At 46.2% G+C, this 15,550-nt stretch overlaps 1 protein-coding gene across 1 annotated transcript in view; it reads left to right on the top strand.

Moving 5' to 3' along the window:
• Positions 1-1,293: 1,293 nt before the first annotated feature.
• Positions 1,294-15,550, top strand: part of nav3 (neuron navigator 3) — a gene marked incomplete at its 5' end in the record, with an annotated part of 130,150 nt that continues 115,893 nt past the window's right edge. Inside the window, 3 exons of the mRNA XM_079294902.1 lie at positions 1,294-1,299; positions 1,450-1,567; positions 4,010-4,062. Of these exons, the coding sequence (XP_079151028.1) occupies positions 1,294-1,299; positions 1,450-1,567; positions 4,010-4,062 (177 nt within the window). The remainder of the gene's footprint in view (positions 1,300-1,449; positions 1,568-4,009; positions 4,063-15,550) is intronic.

The following is a 15,550-nucleotide window of genomic DNA, read 5'->3' as shown; positions in this document are numbered from 1 at the left end:
TACGACTTCTCATCACGGAGAAAGTGGCCGAGGGAAACCACAGCAGATGCAAAGTTCTGAGAGGCGCCGTCTTTCAAAAGGAGCTCTTCCAAGAAAGAGAAAAAGAGCGGGAGAGGAAGGCTCGTAATTACGGGGCGGCGTGAGGTAAACGAGGGGAAAACGGCATCATTTCATCGTGACAAACACATTTCATGAGGGGGATTCCTCTGGAAATGGCGACCATCCGAAGTGCTGAGGAGGCTGTTGTGTTTATAGAGACTTCATCTGCGGACAGAGACGTTAGAGTCCCACCACACAGTTTGACAGACAGGAAGTATAATACATCTGAATTAATTCTTATTTTAACACCCCCGCACTTTATGGAAGATCTCACATTTCTGAGGGGATTTTCACCGTTCAAAGCTCTTCACGCCTGCGCTACTTTTTCTTATTTTTCTTATCCGGGGATAACAAGAAAAGTTTCCAGAAGCAGCGGAGCAGCAGTTAGGGTCTTTTTATGGGCTGGTGCAGCTTTTCGTTTGTTCCCAGAATCTCAATTCAGGCCGAGCAGGAAGAAAGATGTTCCTCCACAGCCGTCTGAACCGCTCCCCTTTCTAGTTCTCGTCATTTCCCGGGTCTGGTTCTCAGTGAGAGAGGTCTGGAAGGAAGGCGATTAGAGGGACAAAACTTCAAACCTTTAGGGTATAGAAAGCTACTTTGGGCTGCTTGAACCAGCGTAACCAGGACGGAGGATGGCCCTTCAACCTTGAAAGCAGCTGCTTCGACCCTCAAGGTCACGTGTGGAAAATGGAAGCATCCGCACACAAGTAGATGCCGGGGTCCACAGGGCCAAAATGTGGTTCACGTCTTTCGGAGCCCGGTGAAACCGCAGCAGCTGTCGAGATCAGTCTGTCGACTGGCCCGGACAAAGCGCCGCTTATCGGCCGGCTCACGGGCTCTGATGACAGACGAAGCGGCCGCTAAGAGGTTTCGGTGACAATACAAAAGATTATCCGACATCTTCCGGTTTCAGAGGCACACCTCGGGGAAGGAGAATCTGTTACAGCGCACGTCTTCATTAAGACTTCATCTTATGAAAACGTAGTTCGTTTGGTTCTTCGTCGTTTTCCCATCTGTTTTCGGGTTCTTCAAAGTACTCTATTAAAAAGAGGACATTGTGTATTTGCTGGTGCAGGCTGTCACATTAACACCCATCTCATCTATGTTAATGTTTACGACTAGACTTCAGGGGGAAAGCCAGAAACTGGCCTTTCCTTCCCTTACACCGTCAAACGTACGCTATGTTTCGAGAAAATGCATGTGAGCTCACTCTTTGCCAATTGTAAAACCTTTAAAACGTTGTCACACACTCACACACACACACACTCCTCCTCTCTGTCCCCCCCCCACACACACACACACCACACACATAGAGAAACATTGACAGGACGTCCTGTTGTGTCTTTGCAGATTTACACGGACTGGGCCAACCACTACCTGGCCAAGTCTGGCTGTCAGCGCCTCATCAAGGACCTGAGCCAGGACGTCACCGATGGAGTCCTGCTGGCACAGATCATCCAGATCATAGGTCGGCATCCGCTCACACACACACACACACACACACACACACACACACACACACACACACACACACACACACACACACACACACACACACACACACACGTGTCTTTCCTCTGGTATCTGCTGCTGTGTCTTTTACTCTATCATCCGTCTCTCGTCTTCCTTCTACAGCTTTCTCTTTCTCTTTCTGCTCAAGTGATTAAGCTCACACCTGAGGTTAATTCAACTGCAATAAGTATTACTGTTATTACATAATTACCGTGACAGAGCGTCTGTTTCAGTGCTTAAAAATAATATCAACAGAGCAAAGATGAATAAATCGGTGTTATCAGCAGTAATAAAACACTGCGTGTGCCTATAATTCATTCTGTCTGGTAGATGAAGCCACCCACACTCACACACACACACACACACACACTCACACACACACACACCCACACTCACACACACACACACACACGCTCTCACACGCTCTCACACGCAGGCACTCACACTCTGTTTGGTCTTTGTTGTGGTGAGTTGCAGGGAAGCGGTTCCTCAGTCTGATATTTGGGCCAAATCTCAGCAGCTCTCTCTTGTTTTTGGGTGGCAGGGTGAGCTGCAGCAGCACAGATCTATGGGCTCTCTGACACCCTGGGGTGCAGTAGGCATGTGTCTCCCATTGTACCCCGGAGAGAGTTTACCCCTCTGTCTCTCTGTGGCTCCCCCTTTATTGGGTCTCTGCGTCTCCCTCTCTGGTGCTCCGCTTCTCTTCGTCTCTCTCTCTCTCTCTCTCGCTCTCTCTCTCTTTGTCCCCTCATTCCTCCCTCTGATCTCACTTTCTCTTTTTCTCCTCCCGACTTGCTCTTACCAGTGTTGGGCCGTAACACATTTGGTCTGACTGACGCATTACAGTATTACGCATTACAGATGGCATTGCAGTGACTCATCTCCGTAACCCTGTTTCTTTGATAGCTTTTTCTGACGTCTCATCAGGAGAGTGATGGATGGGGGTAGATTGATGGTGTTGTGCTTGGGTGGGGATGCGTTAGCGTGGTGCGTGGGAGGAGACTATCACGAACGCCAGAAGAGAAACATGTGTCACCTTCAAGACGGTCCTCTCCTCTTCACGGTTCCCATCTAACCGACGGTCAATGTTGTTTCATTCGTCTATGGTTACAATATCTCCCCGTTGAAGAAGAGTTATTATACGCACATCACGTAGAACGGCATCATGAGGAAATAAGGACACACCGCTTTGACCTGACGAAGATCCAAGTAGGATTGAAGAGGAGGCACTAACACTGTAGCACTGAGTAGCATGCAGGTGTCATTTCCTCAACCATACATAACTACTTTTTAATCAAACCCTGAATCAACAGTATACATTGTGGTCAGCACGCCAGGTCAGACAACGGTCATGTGGTCTATTAACGGTGGCCACCACTGACTTCCTGTTGAACCCGCCGTTAATCACAGCAGGACAAATAATGAGTGATTTTGAAGCAACTCTCTCAGCGCCGGCGCTCACACATTCTTTTTCTTCTACTTCTTATGTCCACTGTCTTTGCTCTCTCTCCCTCTCTCTCTCTCTCTCTCTCTCTCTCTCCCCTCTCTCTCTCTCTCTCTCTCTCTCCCCCCCCCTCTCTCTCTCTCTCCCCCTCTCTCTCTCTCTCTCTCTCTCTCTCCCCCCCCACTCTCTCTCTCTCTCTCTCTCTCTCTCCCCCCCTCTCTCTCTCTCTCTCTCCCCCCCCTCTCTCTCTCTCTCTCTCTCCCCCCCTCTCTGTCTCTCCCTCGCTCTCTCTTTTTCTTTGTGTCTCTGTTACTGAGCCTCTCTCTTCCTGGGACTCCTTGTGTTTATCACACTCCAACACTCACAAACACATTTTCCTCTCTATTTCATATGCTGCCTTTCTCACAGATAACGTCTGCCTCCCTAAATCTCTCTTTTTTTTTAACCCGTCTCACTCTCTCTACCACTCTCTCTCCCTCTCTCTTGCTCTCTCTCTTTCTCCTTCTCCCTCTCGCTTTCTCTCTCTCTCCCTCTCTCGCCCCCTCTCCCTCTCTCTCTCCCTCTCTCTCTCTCTCTCTCTCTCTCTCTCTCTCTCTCTCTCCGTTGGATTGAAACTTTACCCTCCCTGCTCGCCCCCCAACAGACAATGAGGCCAAGCTGGCCTGTCAGTAATTCTCTGGCGGCAGCTGACGAATTAGGCAGCTTTGCTTCCCAGACCTTTTCCTGCGTCGCTCTGCACCTCAACACACACACACACACACACACACACACACACACACACACACACACACACACACACACACACACACACACACTCTCCTTTGCTAAACTCAGCAGAGGTTTCCTGCTGGACTTGTGCACCTGAGCTCAAAAGTCACTGGACGTCGCGATGTTAAAGTTCGGTAAATGGGAGGACAGTAAGCATCTCGTTTCTTCATTCCTTCTGTCCCGCAGCAAATGAGAAGGTGGAAGATATCAATGGCAGCCCCAGGAGCCAGTCGCAAATGGTGAGTGTTACAACTTTTATATTCCACTTGATCTATCTTTAACGCCCTGAGAATGATCTTTAAGAGGAACATCTGAGGCTACTTTATACTTTCAGAGGGCTATATTGTGCTTTTTACTCCACTACACTTGTTTGACAGCTGTTGAGACTGCTCAGATTCAGATAATAGAATCCACAAGATGAGCTTCTAAAACACTATGCATTGTTTAACCAGTGAACCCCGACCTTTTTGGCTCGTGTCTCCTCAGAAAGCAACGTCTTCTTCATGATATTTCAGATGTATACGTTATTGGCAGTTCCACCAAAGAGACATTTGTCCCCTAGACTTCTCAGATGGCTTCTTTTGAATTTGAGGCCCAAAGATGTCAAATTATTTGATATTTCATAAAAAAAAGCAAAAGATGATGGACTTCAGATTCATCCTGCGGCTCTTTGGAGGGGGCCGGCCCCTAGGTTGAGAACCACTGGGCAAAGATACCCAATCAGATAAAGTAGTTCAAATCAGCTCCACCTCGAGCAGCTACATCGTTAGAATGCCATTAATGCTTCAGTATTAACAATCCAGTAACGTAGCACACATGGATATCACATTTCCCAGCAAGCTGAGTACTTCTGTATGAGTTTGAGTGCATGTAAGTCTATTTGTTTTTTCCCTTTCTGTATCGGTACTTTTCCTGAAGTAAAGGATCTGAATACTTCTTCCACCACCTGCCACGCACGCTCACTAATGTGACGATTATGCAAAGTCACGTTTCTCCCAAAGACAAACTTGCCACTTGTTGCTCTGCGTCTTGATTTCACTCCATGATTCCAAGTGGCCAAGCGTAACCGCTCAGGTCACAAACCGACATCATCTTTATTCTTCAGAAAGATGGCGATGACTGCAGTAACCGCATGGCCACTTAACCTGAAGAAATTCCAACACACTCGACGATAATAATCTGTGTGATCTGGCTGAGCGATGCTGGCGGTGTGTCCCCCCCCCCCCCCCCCTCCCCACCCTCTCTGTTTTTAACGAGATGACTGGCTGCTTAACCGCTGATTGTCGTCACTGGGAGATGATTGCCCCTCACTTTAACTGGAGTTGACTAAGTGTTTATGCAGCGCTGGTTTGGCCCTGGTATCGGCCGTCCTTCCATTAAAAGTGACGAAGGCTGTTTAGCTGCTGCGGGCGAGGAGTGCTGTGTGTCGGTCCTTGTGCCTCTTTCTTTAAAGCTGTGTTTTTGTATATGCAGAGCTCACTGTGCAGCACTCTCTGCACCATATATTGTGTCCTCATGTGTGAGAGCATGTCCGGTACTTAGTAGAGAAGTCAGTAGAATCCTGAGGAGTATCTGAGGATTCTTTCCACGAGGGCTTCATTACTGGTTTACAACTGGTTTCACACGTCCATCGCAGGTCTTCCTGCGGCTGCAATGGAGGCACTCGGTTAGCAAAACAACACTAAAGAAGCAGGAAGGACGGAAATGTCAAGGTCATGTAATGTGAGTCCTGGTGACCCTCAACGTCAGCGTGTGAGCGTAATGTGTCCAAAGCAGCTCTGGAAAGATAAACTCTCCAGCATTCATTTATTTATTTGTTGTCACATGAAATGATTCTGGTCCGGACTGATGCACCGGTAGCGAAGGACGACTTCTGACTTCTGTGTGTGTGTGTGTGTGTGTGTGTGGCTTGCTCTTCGTCTCAGTGACTTACTAAGCCCATTGATCCACCACCTGCTCTGACCACAGAGGGCCAGCTTGGGAAAACTGTTTTGAGAAAGCACGGTTGCTTATGGCGTGGCTGCAAAAAGGGGAGTGTGTGTGTGTGTGTGTGGGGGGGGGACATCTGACACAAACCAGCACACATAACATCCAGAGAGAAGGAGCCGGCGAGCAGATCATACTGTTTGGATCAAATCGTGAACTGTCGGGGACGCGATCGTGTCTCTATCAGCAATGTATTGTGATTTTGTTATGAACATGATTGTTACAATAACCTATTTTTTTCTGTTTTTCGTCATAATTATTCATACAATCAGTCCACTGTTTCGTTATGAACTGAGGCCAGCGAATACTGTATGAATAAACCACAAACTTGCATCCACGCCACGTCGACGATGCGGGTCAGACGACAGCTGCCAAAACTGCCCAATCGATGCCTCACCTTTCAGTCCATGTGACTTAATGTGCACCGATCTCTGTTTGTTCTAAAAAAGAGTCAGGAACAGGAACCGGGTCAGAATTATAAAACAATGATGTAGGTTTTTTTCTCCTTGGCCGGACCGAATGAGCTAAACCCCCCAAAGAGACCACGGTGATGACACATGAACGTACTGCTCTCCAAGTGCAGCACTAATTTGTTGGACTTGTTTATCCCTCGGGCTGGAACACGGTGATCAAATGAAACATTCGTTATTTACAGACAACCTCCCCCCCCCCGTCCCCCGTCCCCCCCCCCGTCTTGAGAATAACTCATTTTTAAAACTTTTGGCCACATATTGACAACTTGAGACGTAACTATTGAAAACCTGCCACTGGCCACCTTCTCTAGCACCTGGAGCTTAAGCTCCTCGGCCAGAGACATCGCAGTAGCAGCTGTCAGTGGCAGACGAGTCTGATTCACTTCCCCTGCACAGATTTCTCTTTTTTCCCCACTTGGGACTTGAAACGGTAATCCTGCAGGCACAAGGCAGTTTTGTCCAAGTGGTGAGTGTCCAAGCGCTGCCGGCCCGGTGAGTGGACCGAGGCCAACGGAGCAGCTGCTGGAATCTGCGAGCTTTTTACGGATAATCTACTCACATAATGCACTCTTCTTCTCCAGAAGAATATTGATCTAATTTGCGCTCTTCAGGAACAATAAGTGAAAGAGTCTGACCTTTGATCTCCTGTCTGATACAGTTCATTCATAGTGTGTAGTACAAAAGGTCAAACTTTGGTCATTTGGTTGAGAAGGTGCAATGCTCCAGCTTTTTAAAATTGCCGTCATATAAACTCCTAAAAAAAGACTTCCAGCCTTGAACTAACTCCGCTCTCAGAATCTCTGGTCGTACTACTTTGAAAAATGAGGACAGGTTTCTGTTCTTAATGTTTCTCTTGAGGTTCGAGCAAACGTGCAGCGACTCCACAACAAGACGTCAGACGTGCGCTTTGGCCGCATCCGTGCTGTGCAGTAGTCGCTTTCAGAAGAGAATCAGTATTTTTCTTTTGCATTTCCCGGAGGCCTTATTTCATGTCGACACATCTACGTCGTTAATGCAAATGATATTCCGCACATTTGAGGCCAGACGCTCCCCGTGGTCAGACTGGACCGAATTGCGAACAGCTTGTGGCCGGCGTGTTTCGGGGGAATAGTTTCAGGTGGATTTATTTGTGTCGGAGATAATGATTGCTGGGACGAGCAGGAGGCTTGTCTACAGAACCGTGTCCCGAATGTTTGGTCTCGGAAGGAATCGTCTGAAACCTGCTGAGCGAGCCGCTGAAGATGATGAGGATAAGAAATGACAGGAGTGTGGTAGGAGGGGCTTTTAACTCAGCACAGACTGGTTCTGTTTCTTTCCCTAAGATTGAGCATGTCTTCTTTTGACTGTTTTATTGCTATCGACTGAGTGTATTTCATTTGAAGAAAACCAAAAAGAATACGGATGGACCTGCCCTTTAATGCCTTCTCCTATCACATCCCGCACTATGGTCCTCACCCTTTCTAGATTACTAGTCCACTTGCAATGAAAGGGATTTAGATAAATGTGTCAGCTAAATACATGTGGTGTAAAACTACAGACGCTTTCCTTGGGTTGAGGATCTCACACGGTGTTTGTGTGAAGCCTTCCAAATCTCTCACTCCACCTCACAGTGCACTCTGCGATGTCTCTCTCACCCAAACCTGACGGTGCATTTTCCCGTAATTGTGGAGACAACCAATGGCGTTATGTGCGCACCCAGGCTTTTGAGCGGAGTGAAGGATTTTGTTTACATTCTTAATTCCTCAGAAGAGTCATGCTCAAACATGAGAATGGCGGGCGAGGGAACCAGAAGAGGCCCATTCAGCAGAAAATATTAAAGCCTCGCAGCACTAATCCTCCTCATTATAGACAGACATCATTAGCAAACTGTGCATGACTGTGCAGTTTTGCTTTCTGTGTGTGTGTGTGTGTGTTTAGTGACTTCAGCAAAGGATGGCAGGGAAGAACAAACACCGTCAAAATGTTACATGAATGCAGAGATGCAGAGATGCAAACATCTGTCAGCAGATCAGAGCCGAGAGATTACATCACACATCTCAACGTTCTGAAGTCAACTCTTTCTCGCTGCTTCTCCTTTGTGGTGTTGGCTTTGAAAGTGTGTCGTGGATCATACTTGGATCGATTATATGCAGCCTTGGCTCTCGCCCCAATCCAGTTTCATTTTACAATTTTATTTCTTTGGCTGTTGATTTGCGGTGAGGGAGCGTTTGTGTGAAGTTGCGATACAATTAGTCAACTTTTAGTGCACCACATATTTCAAGGTAAATGAGTTTATGTTACATTGCACCATGTCCAGGACGACGTGAACAGGAAAATGTCACATTGCTGTGATTTTTGTGTTTTAAATATGTAATAATTTAGAAAATGAAAGATTTTTCTGAATACATTTGTAATGAATGATACTGCTGTCAGAAGTAATAAGTTTCCGAGATGATGAAGAAACTCTACGTAGGTCTTATGATAGAAGTTAAACGGAAAAATAAATGAATGCTGAGTGATGCTGTTGCATAATAGAATATCTGTCTACTTCAAACTGAAGGGAAAATGCTGTGATTCAGAGATAGGTGGTGTTTTTTATTCCCATGTAAAATATTCTTCGGACCATTAACAGACAAATGTTAAACAATGAATCTGCAACTGAAATACTGAATCCTCAGTGTCATTGACCAAATCAGTAGCTTTTAGCGGTGGAGCCGATAGGTGCTTGCTGAGCTGCAATCTTTAACATTTCTAGTTTTGTACTAAACGGACAGAAAAAGGAAACCAACAAAAGGTTGAGCTAAAGAGGAGCTCTGAAACATCATGGTGTAATCAAGCGGCAACCTCTGGGTCTGAAAAGCAAAGCCAACACTTAAGTGCCCTAAATTTGCATTCTCATGGCCGTCAGGGGGCGACTCCTCTGGTTGAAAAAGAAGTAGAGATTGTATAGAAGTCTATGATGACTAAACTTCTCACTTGATTTATTCCCTCAGTAAACATCGTAAACATGAGTTCATGGTCTCAATCTCTAGTTTCAAGTTTTCTTCAATACAGCATGATGTTCATATGCCAACCCCATATGCAGTGACTGTTAATCTTTCAACTGAACTTAACTCAACAAACCTCTTGGAAATGGCAAAATGATAAGTCATTTCTACTTATACTAGAAAAGTACCACCGCTCAGTATTTTGGCAGTAGAAGCAGGTTTGGACTGTGTGCTGCCTTTAAGGTCTAATTGAGTCTTGGGTTTCTTGGAGACTGTACAACCCCACCAGTGTCATCTGGGCCCCATCTGTTGGCAGCCTGCACACCAGCCAGACAAGAGGACAAATGGCACGAGCCACTCGGCAGTATCATCCTCACCGGCCGGATACTTCATCATCAGCACAGCTCGCCATTAATCTCAGCCCCTAATTGATCCTGTGTTCCTAATTTAAGCACCTGGCCCGGGTTCCTGCAAGGCCAAACCAACTGGCATCTGCGTGACACTCTTCCTCAGGTCGTTGATTTGAGTACACTAGCCCTGGCTGTCAGTCTACTCACCCGTAATGAGAGTTGGTCGGTCTGGATATACGCAGACAAACGGATGATGGGAACTGTGGGCTTCTGAAACATCCCTGATGTCATTGTGCGTGCCCAGCGATTGGCAGCGAGTGGCCAACGTAGTGCAGAGGCAGATGGCCTGTTCGGACTGCTGACACTATAGCTATGCAGGAAGTATCATTCATTCTCTCTTCTTGCTCACAGTCTGGATGCCGTAATGGAAGAGCGGGAGTTTGGGACCTGAAGGTTTTAAGTTCAAATCCTTTGTCAGATGGGAAACCTTTGTTTAGTTCCAAAACATTCAATACCATGAAGAACTCTAGACCACCTGCCCAGGCGATGTTCGTGATTAGCTGATGATGAACACAGTGGAGCATTGGGCCGGATATTTTTCTCTGGAGTTAGTGGAGCCCCAAAACACAGACTAACATCCGTCCGTTAAAAACACGACTCCAACTGTAGACGTCTTGGATTCACAATGTAAATCAAATCAAATGCACTTCAGTAAGTGATTCCCTACAGCCATAGACTACACAAGTTGAAGTAGTCGGCGTGTAAAAGGGGCTTTAGAGAGTCTCTTCTGATTGGCCTTCATAGAGACCAATGATCAAAGTATTTAGAATGCCTCTCTGGCCCATCGATCAGAGTACCCTTAATCAGATGAAGAAACATGCACTCGCCTCATTTTATCTGCCAGATGTTAAAGAGAGCTGGTTGAGAGAAGCTGGAGCTGGTATTCAATCATTTGTTTCCATTTGATATTGCACTATGAATGCAGTATGGATCATCAGTATATACCTTCAACAGGACCAGTTGGTGTTAATCCGTCTTCATATTTTATCTCCATATTGAAAAGGAGGTTGTTGCCAATGCATGCATGTCTTGTTTGGACCGACGCACGTTTGTCTTGCTTTCAGCACAGCAGACAGTCAAAGAGCAAGATATCCTGTGTCAGCGTTTTTTGTATTCGTGCGACGGGCGTTGAAAGGGGGTGCATGATGAATGCGTGATGCTCCGAATTAGGATGTCTGGAGGCAGTACCAAGGACTTGGAGTGCGATCCGGGTTTCGTAAGGTATGGCTGCTCAAGTGCCTCAGCAGCTGTTCTGCTCTCACAGTGCGTGAGCATCGCGCTCCCCGACTCTTGTGAAACTTCTTTTGGGGTCTTTTTATTTGCTGCTCTCTGCAAAAGTGACAATTTGCTTTTTACTGCGAGACGTGTGTGTTCTGGTGCACAGGCCGACCCCCTCGTATGGCAGCCAGTTCAGCAGCACTGACTGAGCACCGGGGGGCTCTTTACAGGCTCACTTGTAGCTCAATTGGAAGCTTTTAATCACTCATTATAACTGAATGGCAATGGCAGATGTTCTGTTAACGGAGCGATGAGCTGGCTTGTTAAAGCGGGTGCAGTGGAGGACTGGTAACCTTTGATCTTGTTGGACTGTGAAGCACCAGCTGCAGTCTCTCTTTACTATTCTGAACCTTTTCTCATTCACACCTACTAAAGTATAAATCAGTCTTTTTACAAATTCCCTGCATCCTCCACATCTTACAAACAAGCATACTAAGGAGAGCTGGATTCTCTTTGTCCTTTATCGGCTTCTTCTTTCTATGGCTGGTGCTGCCGGCTTCCCTCTCCAGCCTCCCTGGGCCTCAGTAAACCCCAACCCGCCTGGCTCCCCTCAGAGCCACCCGCGACTCGACACGGCGAGTGTCACGGCTTCAAGTGATCGCTGAGCGCCACTCTCATCCCTCACTGCCCAAAACCAAAGAATTAGTTTGGATTCATTTTGAACGCTAACTCCCAAAAAAATGACATGCAATTGTATTGTAGTCGTCATATACATTTGGTACATACATGAAATGTAACTTCTGCATTTACCCATCCCTAGCTTATTGGGAGCAGTGGGCTGCTGAGAAGCACCCGGGGAGCGGTTAGGGGTTTCGTGTCTTGCTCAGGGACACTTCGGCACAGGAGTCAAGGATCGAACCGCCGACCTTGCGGTTGCCGGACGACCCTCTCTATCCAATGAGCCACGGCCGCCCATTTGTTGACTCTTTTGAAGAAGACAGTTTATCGACAAAACGACTTGGTTATGTTTAGGCAACAAAAGTACTCGGTTCACACTGGACATGAACACGGTCTCCTGGGTGAAAGCTCTGTGTTTGTTCCCATCCAGCTCACTTCTTCATTTGTGGACTTCCAACTCCATTGAAACTTATATATGATACGACAAAAGCAAACGTAATCCTCGACAAAATATATTTCCCCTCAAAGCGTAATTCGCCATGCGGTTTCATTGTATGTGAATGTTAACTTTCAGGAAACAGGACTGCACCGCTTTTTGAGAAAGTTGCACTTACTTACTAACTAAAGGACTAAACCCAAGTTGCCACGTTGCTGGCCCTACTGCGCTGAGGAGGTAATGAAAACATATCACTTCTGACTGACCGCTGCAGCATCTGACATCCAACATCTGGGGAAAAGCTGGTGCACAACCTGTCCTCACTGTTGCATCGGTCACACACAGACGGTGAGAGACTATGGCAGGTTTGAACAGAAAGTAAGAGAGAGAGCGCGAGAGAGAGAGAGAGAGAGACGAGTACAAATGGTCAGTGACTGAGCGTCTGCAGTGGCCACAAGACTGCTGCAGCAAATTCTAAAGGTGCGTGATGAAGTTGCTTTACCATAACACAAGACGAAATAGTAATGTGACGAACTAATTTATCAACTCTGATTCATTTTCCTGACTTTTATTGACACAGCAGTTTCAGTCAGGTGTGTTATGATCCAAGCAGCCAATGATACTAAATAGGCCCATTACATTTCATTTGTTTTATCCGTTAGCTGCGAAAAGCTTTTTTACACAATTTTTGTATCATAACCCATCCATCAGTGCTGACATCAGGCCATTAGTGACGTCTCCTCACACACAGTATAGCCTCCCTCCTGCAGGATGAATGCAGCTCCAAAAGTGTCGTCTCTGAAACCAATTCTCCACATTCACAAACAGGAAAACACCGTTTTATGCGCTCCGTTGTTGACAGTCCAGCATCGGATGAAAATAAACAATCTGATGAACTCGATTTAATCTGTAGTCTCGATAAAAAACATGAAAATATTTAAAGTGACGCTAAATTTTGCAGCTGACTCTCTAAGAGCTTTACTCTTTAAGCAGACACTACGAGCTGTTTATTATTGCACTGTTCAGTTTTTTAGCTGAGATAGTATTTTCTTTGCCTAGTTTTATTCTTGTTGATGTCTCTTCATTTATTTCCCTGTCACATTTAAGGAGGTCTGTGTTCATCTGCGCCACGTTACATTTGGGCCACTAAAACATTGAAGTGCTTGGTGGACCGTGGCCCCCGTATTAGCCTCCATCCCTGGTATCACAGGCTCACAGCAGTTAACGTATGACCTGTTGTTCCTGTCACGTTAGGAGATCCCCTCAAAAGCCACGTTGCATTATAGCTCTTTGCACTTTAAACCCTACACGCCGTAAACGGCTGCAGTAAGATACAGTAGGACAGAGAGGTTGAGAACCATGGAGGTATTTTTCACCGTGCGTCATCGCCGGTCAGCAGGTTACGCACACAGACCCCTTGAGAGTCAGCAGCTTAACCCCACTGACCCTTTTGGGGAGAAGCAGCCCCAGACAAGGGCTGACAGGCGGATTTGTCGCCTGTCAACAGTAATGCTGTCCATCATGTTGGCGATGTCTACCTACGCAGACTGTAACAGTGTGTACGTGACACTGCCGAGTCATTACCCCAGCCGTGCTGTGGTCCTCTGAAAAACATCTGCCGCTCATTTATCCTCCTCCGCATACTCACTCTGATGTGCTCTGGTGCGAAGATTGATAATAACGCCTCGACATCTTCTTTCAGCTCTTTGTTTTATGTTTACTTACAAAACCATCAACCGAGAGGAGGTTAACCAAGATCAGTTTTCTAGCTTGTCTCCCGGTTGTTTAACATTGATCCTTAAAGGGATTTTACATTGACATTTGACTTTGACCATATTTTAAAAGTGTGTCCCTCAACCTTATGCAAATCACTAAATGGCTGGAGTACCACTTTAATGGCACAGCCATTTCCAAAAGTGGATTAACATATTTTTGTGGACATTTACAGAGACACTCATCATTTTGCTGTTGTTGAATTACACATAGCTTTACACATCGGGGGCATTTTCTCAGTATCTGTTTTTGAACTGAAGTTCAAATTGAATTGAATTGAAGTTTTAGACATATACTTTCACAGAAAACGCGAGTATTGCGAGAAAAGACATCGACCAATCACATTGTGCGGAACGGACATTTTCAAAACACGTACTATAGAGGACAACAAAGCTGAGGTTCCGTAGTCCGAACCAAGACGGCAAACTTTATTACTCCTTAAAACCTTGACAAAGGCATCGCAGACCAGATCCAGTCCTTTTCCGTTCTTACCTTTCACAATAAAAGCCCTAGACATATACCCTGCGTAATTGTTTACCAGAGTATAATTCACTCAGAGCATTTTGTTGAAGGAAATTCAATATAATATCCAGTAGTTTAGGCTGTACGGTTCACCTCAGACAGACTGCCAGACGCTGCTCTGGGTCAATAATAGTTGATCCTCTGCCTGCACGGATCTATTCAAACCTTTAAATGAAAAAGTGTTGCAACTGTCATAGGTTGGCATCGCTGCCGGTGTCAAATGTTTTGATGTGAAATATTGGCAGCCGTTGAAACGGCGCCATCAACAGAAGTGTTAATCAGAGCTGACTCGTGCAGTGGAAAGATTAACCCCAGAGATTGATGAGGTGACTTCTTGGTCTTTGTCAACCATGAGACATCTTTGTTTGACTGTCTCTCTCGCTCCCTGCCACTCGTTCACACAGCCAACACACACTTGTGGACCCCCCCCCCCCACACACACACACACACTGTCTGTGCAGCAGATGCGCAAAGCCACATGGAGGCCCTCTGAGCTATTTGATGCTGTACACATTTGAAATTGAACCCCCATATGTCATTGACACATCCGCGGATGTAGGCCTGTGTTGCCATGCAGAGCGCGTTGATTATACATCATGTGTGTATATATGCTGACTGAGCTAGTACTGCAGCTTCTTAAAGAACTGGCAACGTCACAGCCAGTAAAATCCTTAGAGAAAATGATTGTTGTATTTACGCAAATATGAGGCATGGTGTGATAAAAATCAGCGAGGGGCTTGTTTTGTCTCCAGGAGCCGGGGCTGCTTGAATTGAATCATCTTTGCTCGGTTTTCTTGCGTTCTAGAAAGTTTTATGGCGTTCAGTTTCATAACATTTAGGCTGCTATGAAAGCAAACATCGTCTTTGTCAGCCCCAGCAGGCCAGATAGATCTGGGTTTAGGAGGTTCAGTGTGAAGTTCTCATGGTGTTTCTAAAAATGAGCAATTACCACTTTTTCATCGATTTTTAGGAAAGACAAACCATGAAAGATTTCAATCAGGGCAAGGAATTATGGGGCTGCCACTGTGATCAATATTGCATAAAACAGTTCCCGCGCCGGTGCCAGATGAGAAAATGTTTCTTTACTTTGGGTTTTGACGTGATGAGCGATGATCCCCGGATTATGAGACAGGATCTTTTGACCCAGCCGACCCTCTGCCCATCAGGCGCCATAAAGCTCCGTCCCATTCGATCCATTCTGATTCGTCGCCTGTCAGCAGCTGTCTGCTTTGGATGCGTTCAGAGCAATAGGGCCGGGCGAAAGA

This window comes from Melanostigma gelatinosum (genome assembly GCF_949748355.1).
Source record: "Melanostigma gelatinosum genome assembly, chromosome: 22".
Classification (NCBI taxonomy): Eukaryota; Metazoa; Chordata; class Actinopteri; order Perciformes; family Zoarcidae; genus Melanostigma; species Melanostigma gelatinosum.
This window is presented reverse-complemented; position numbering and strand designations above follow the sequence as displayed.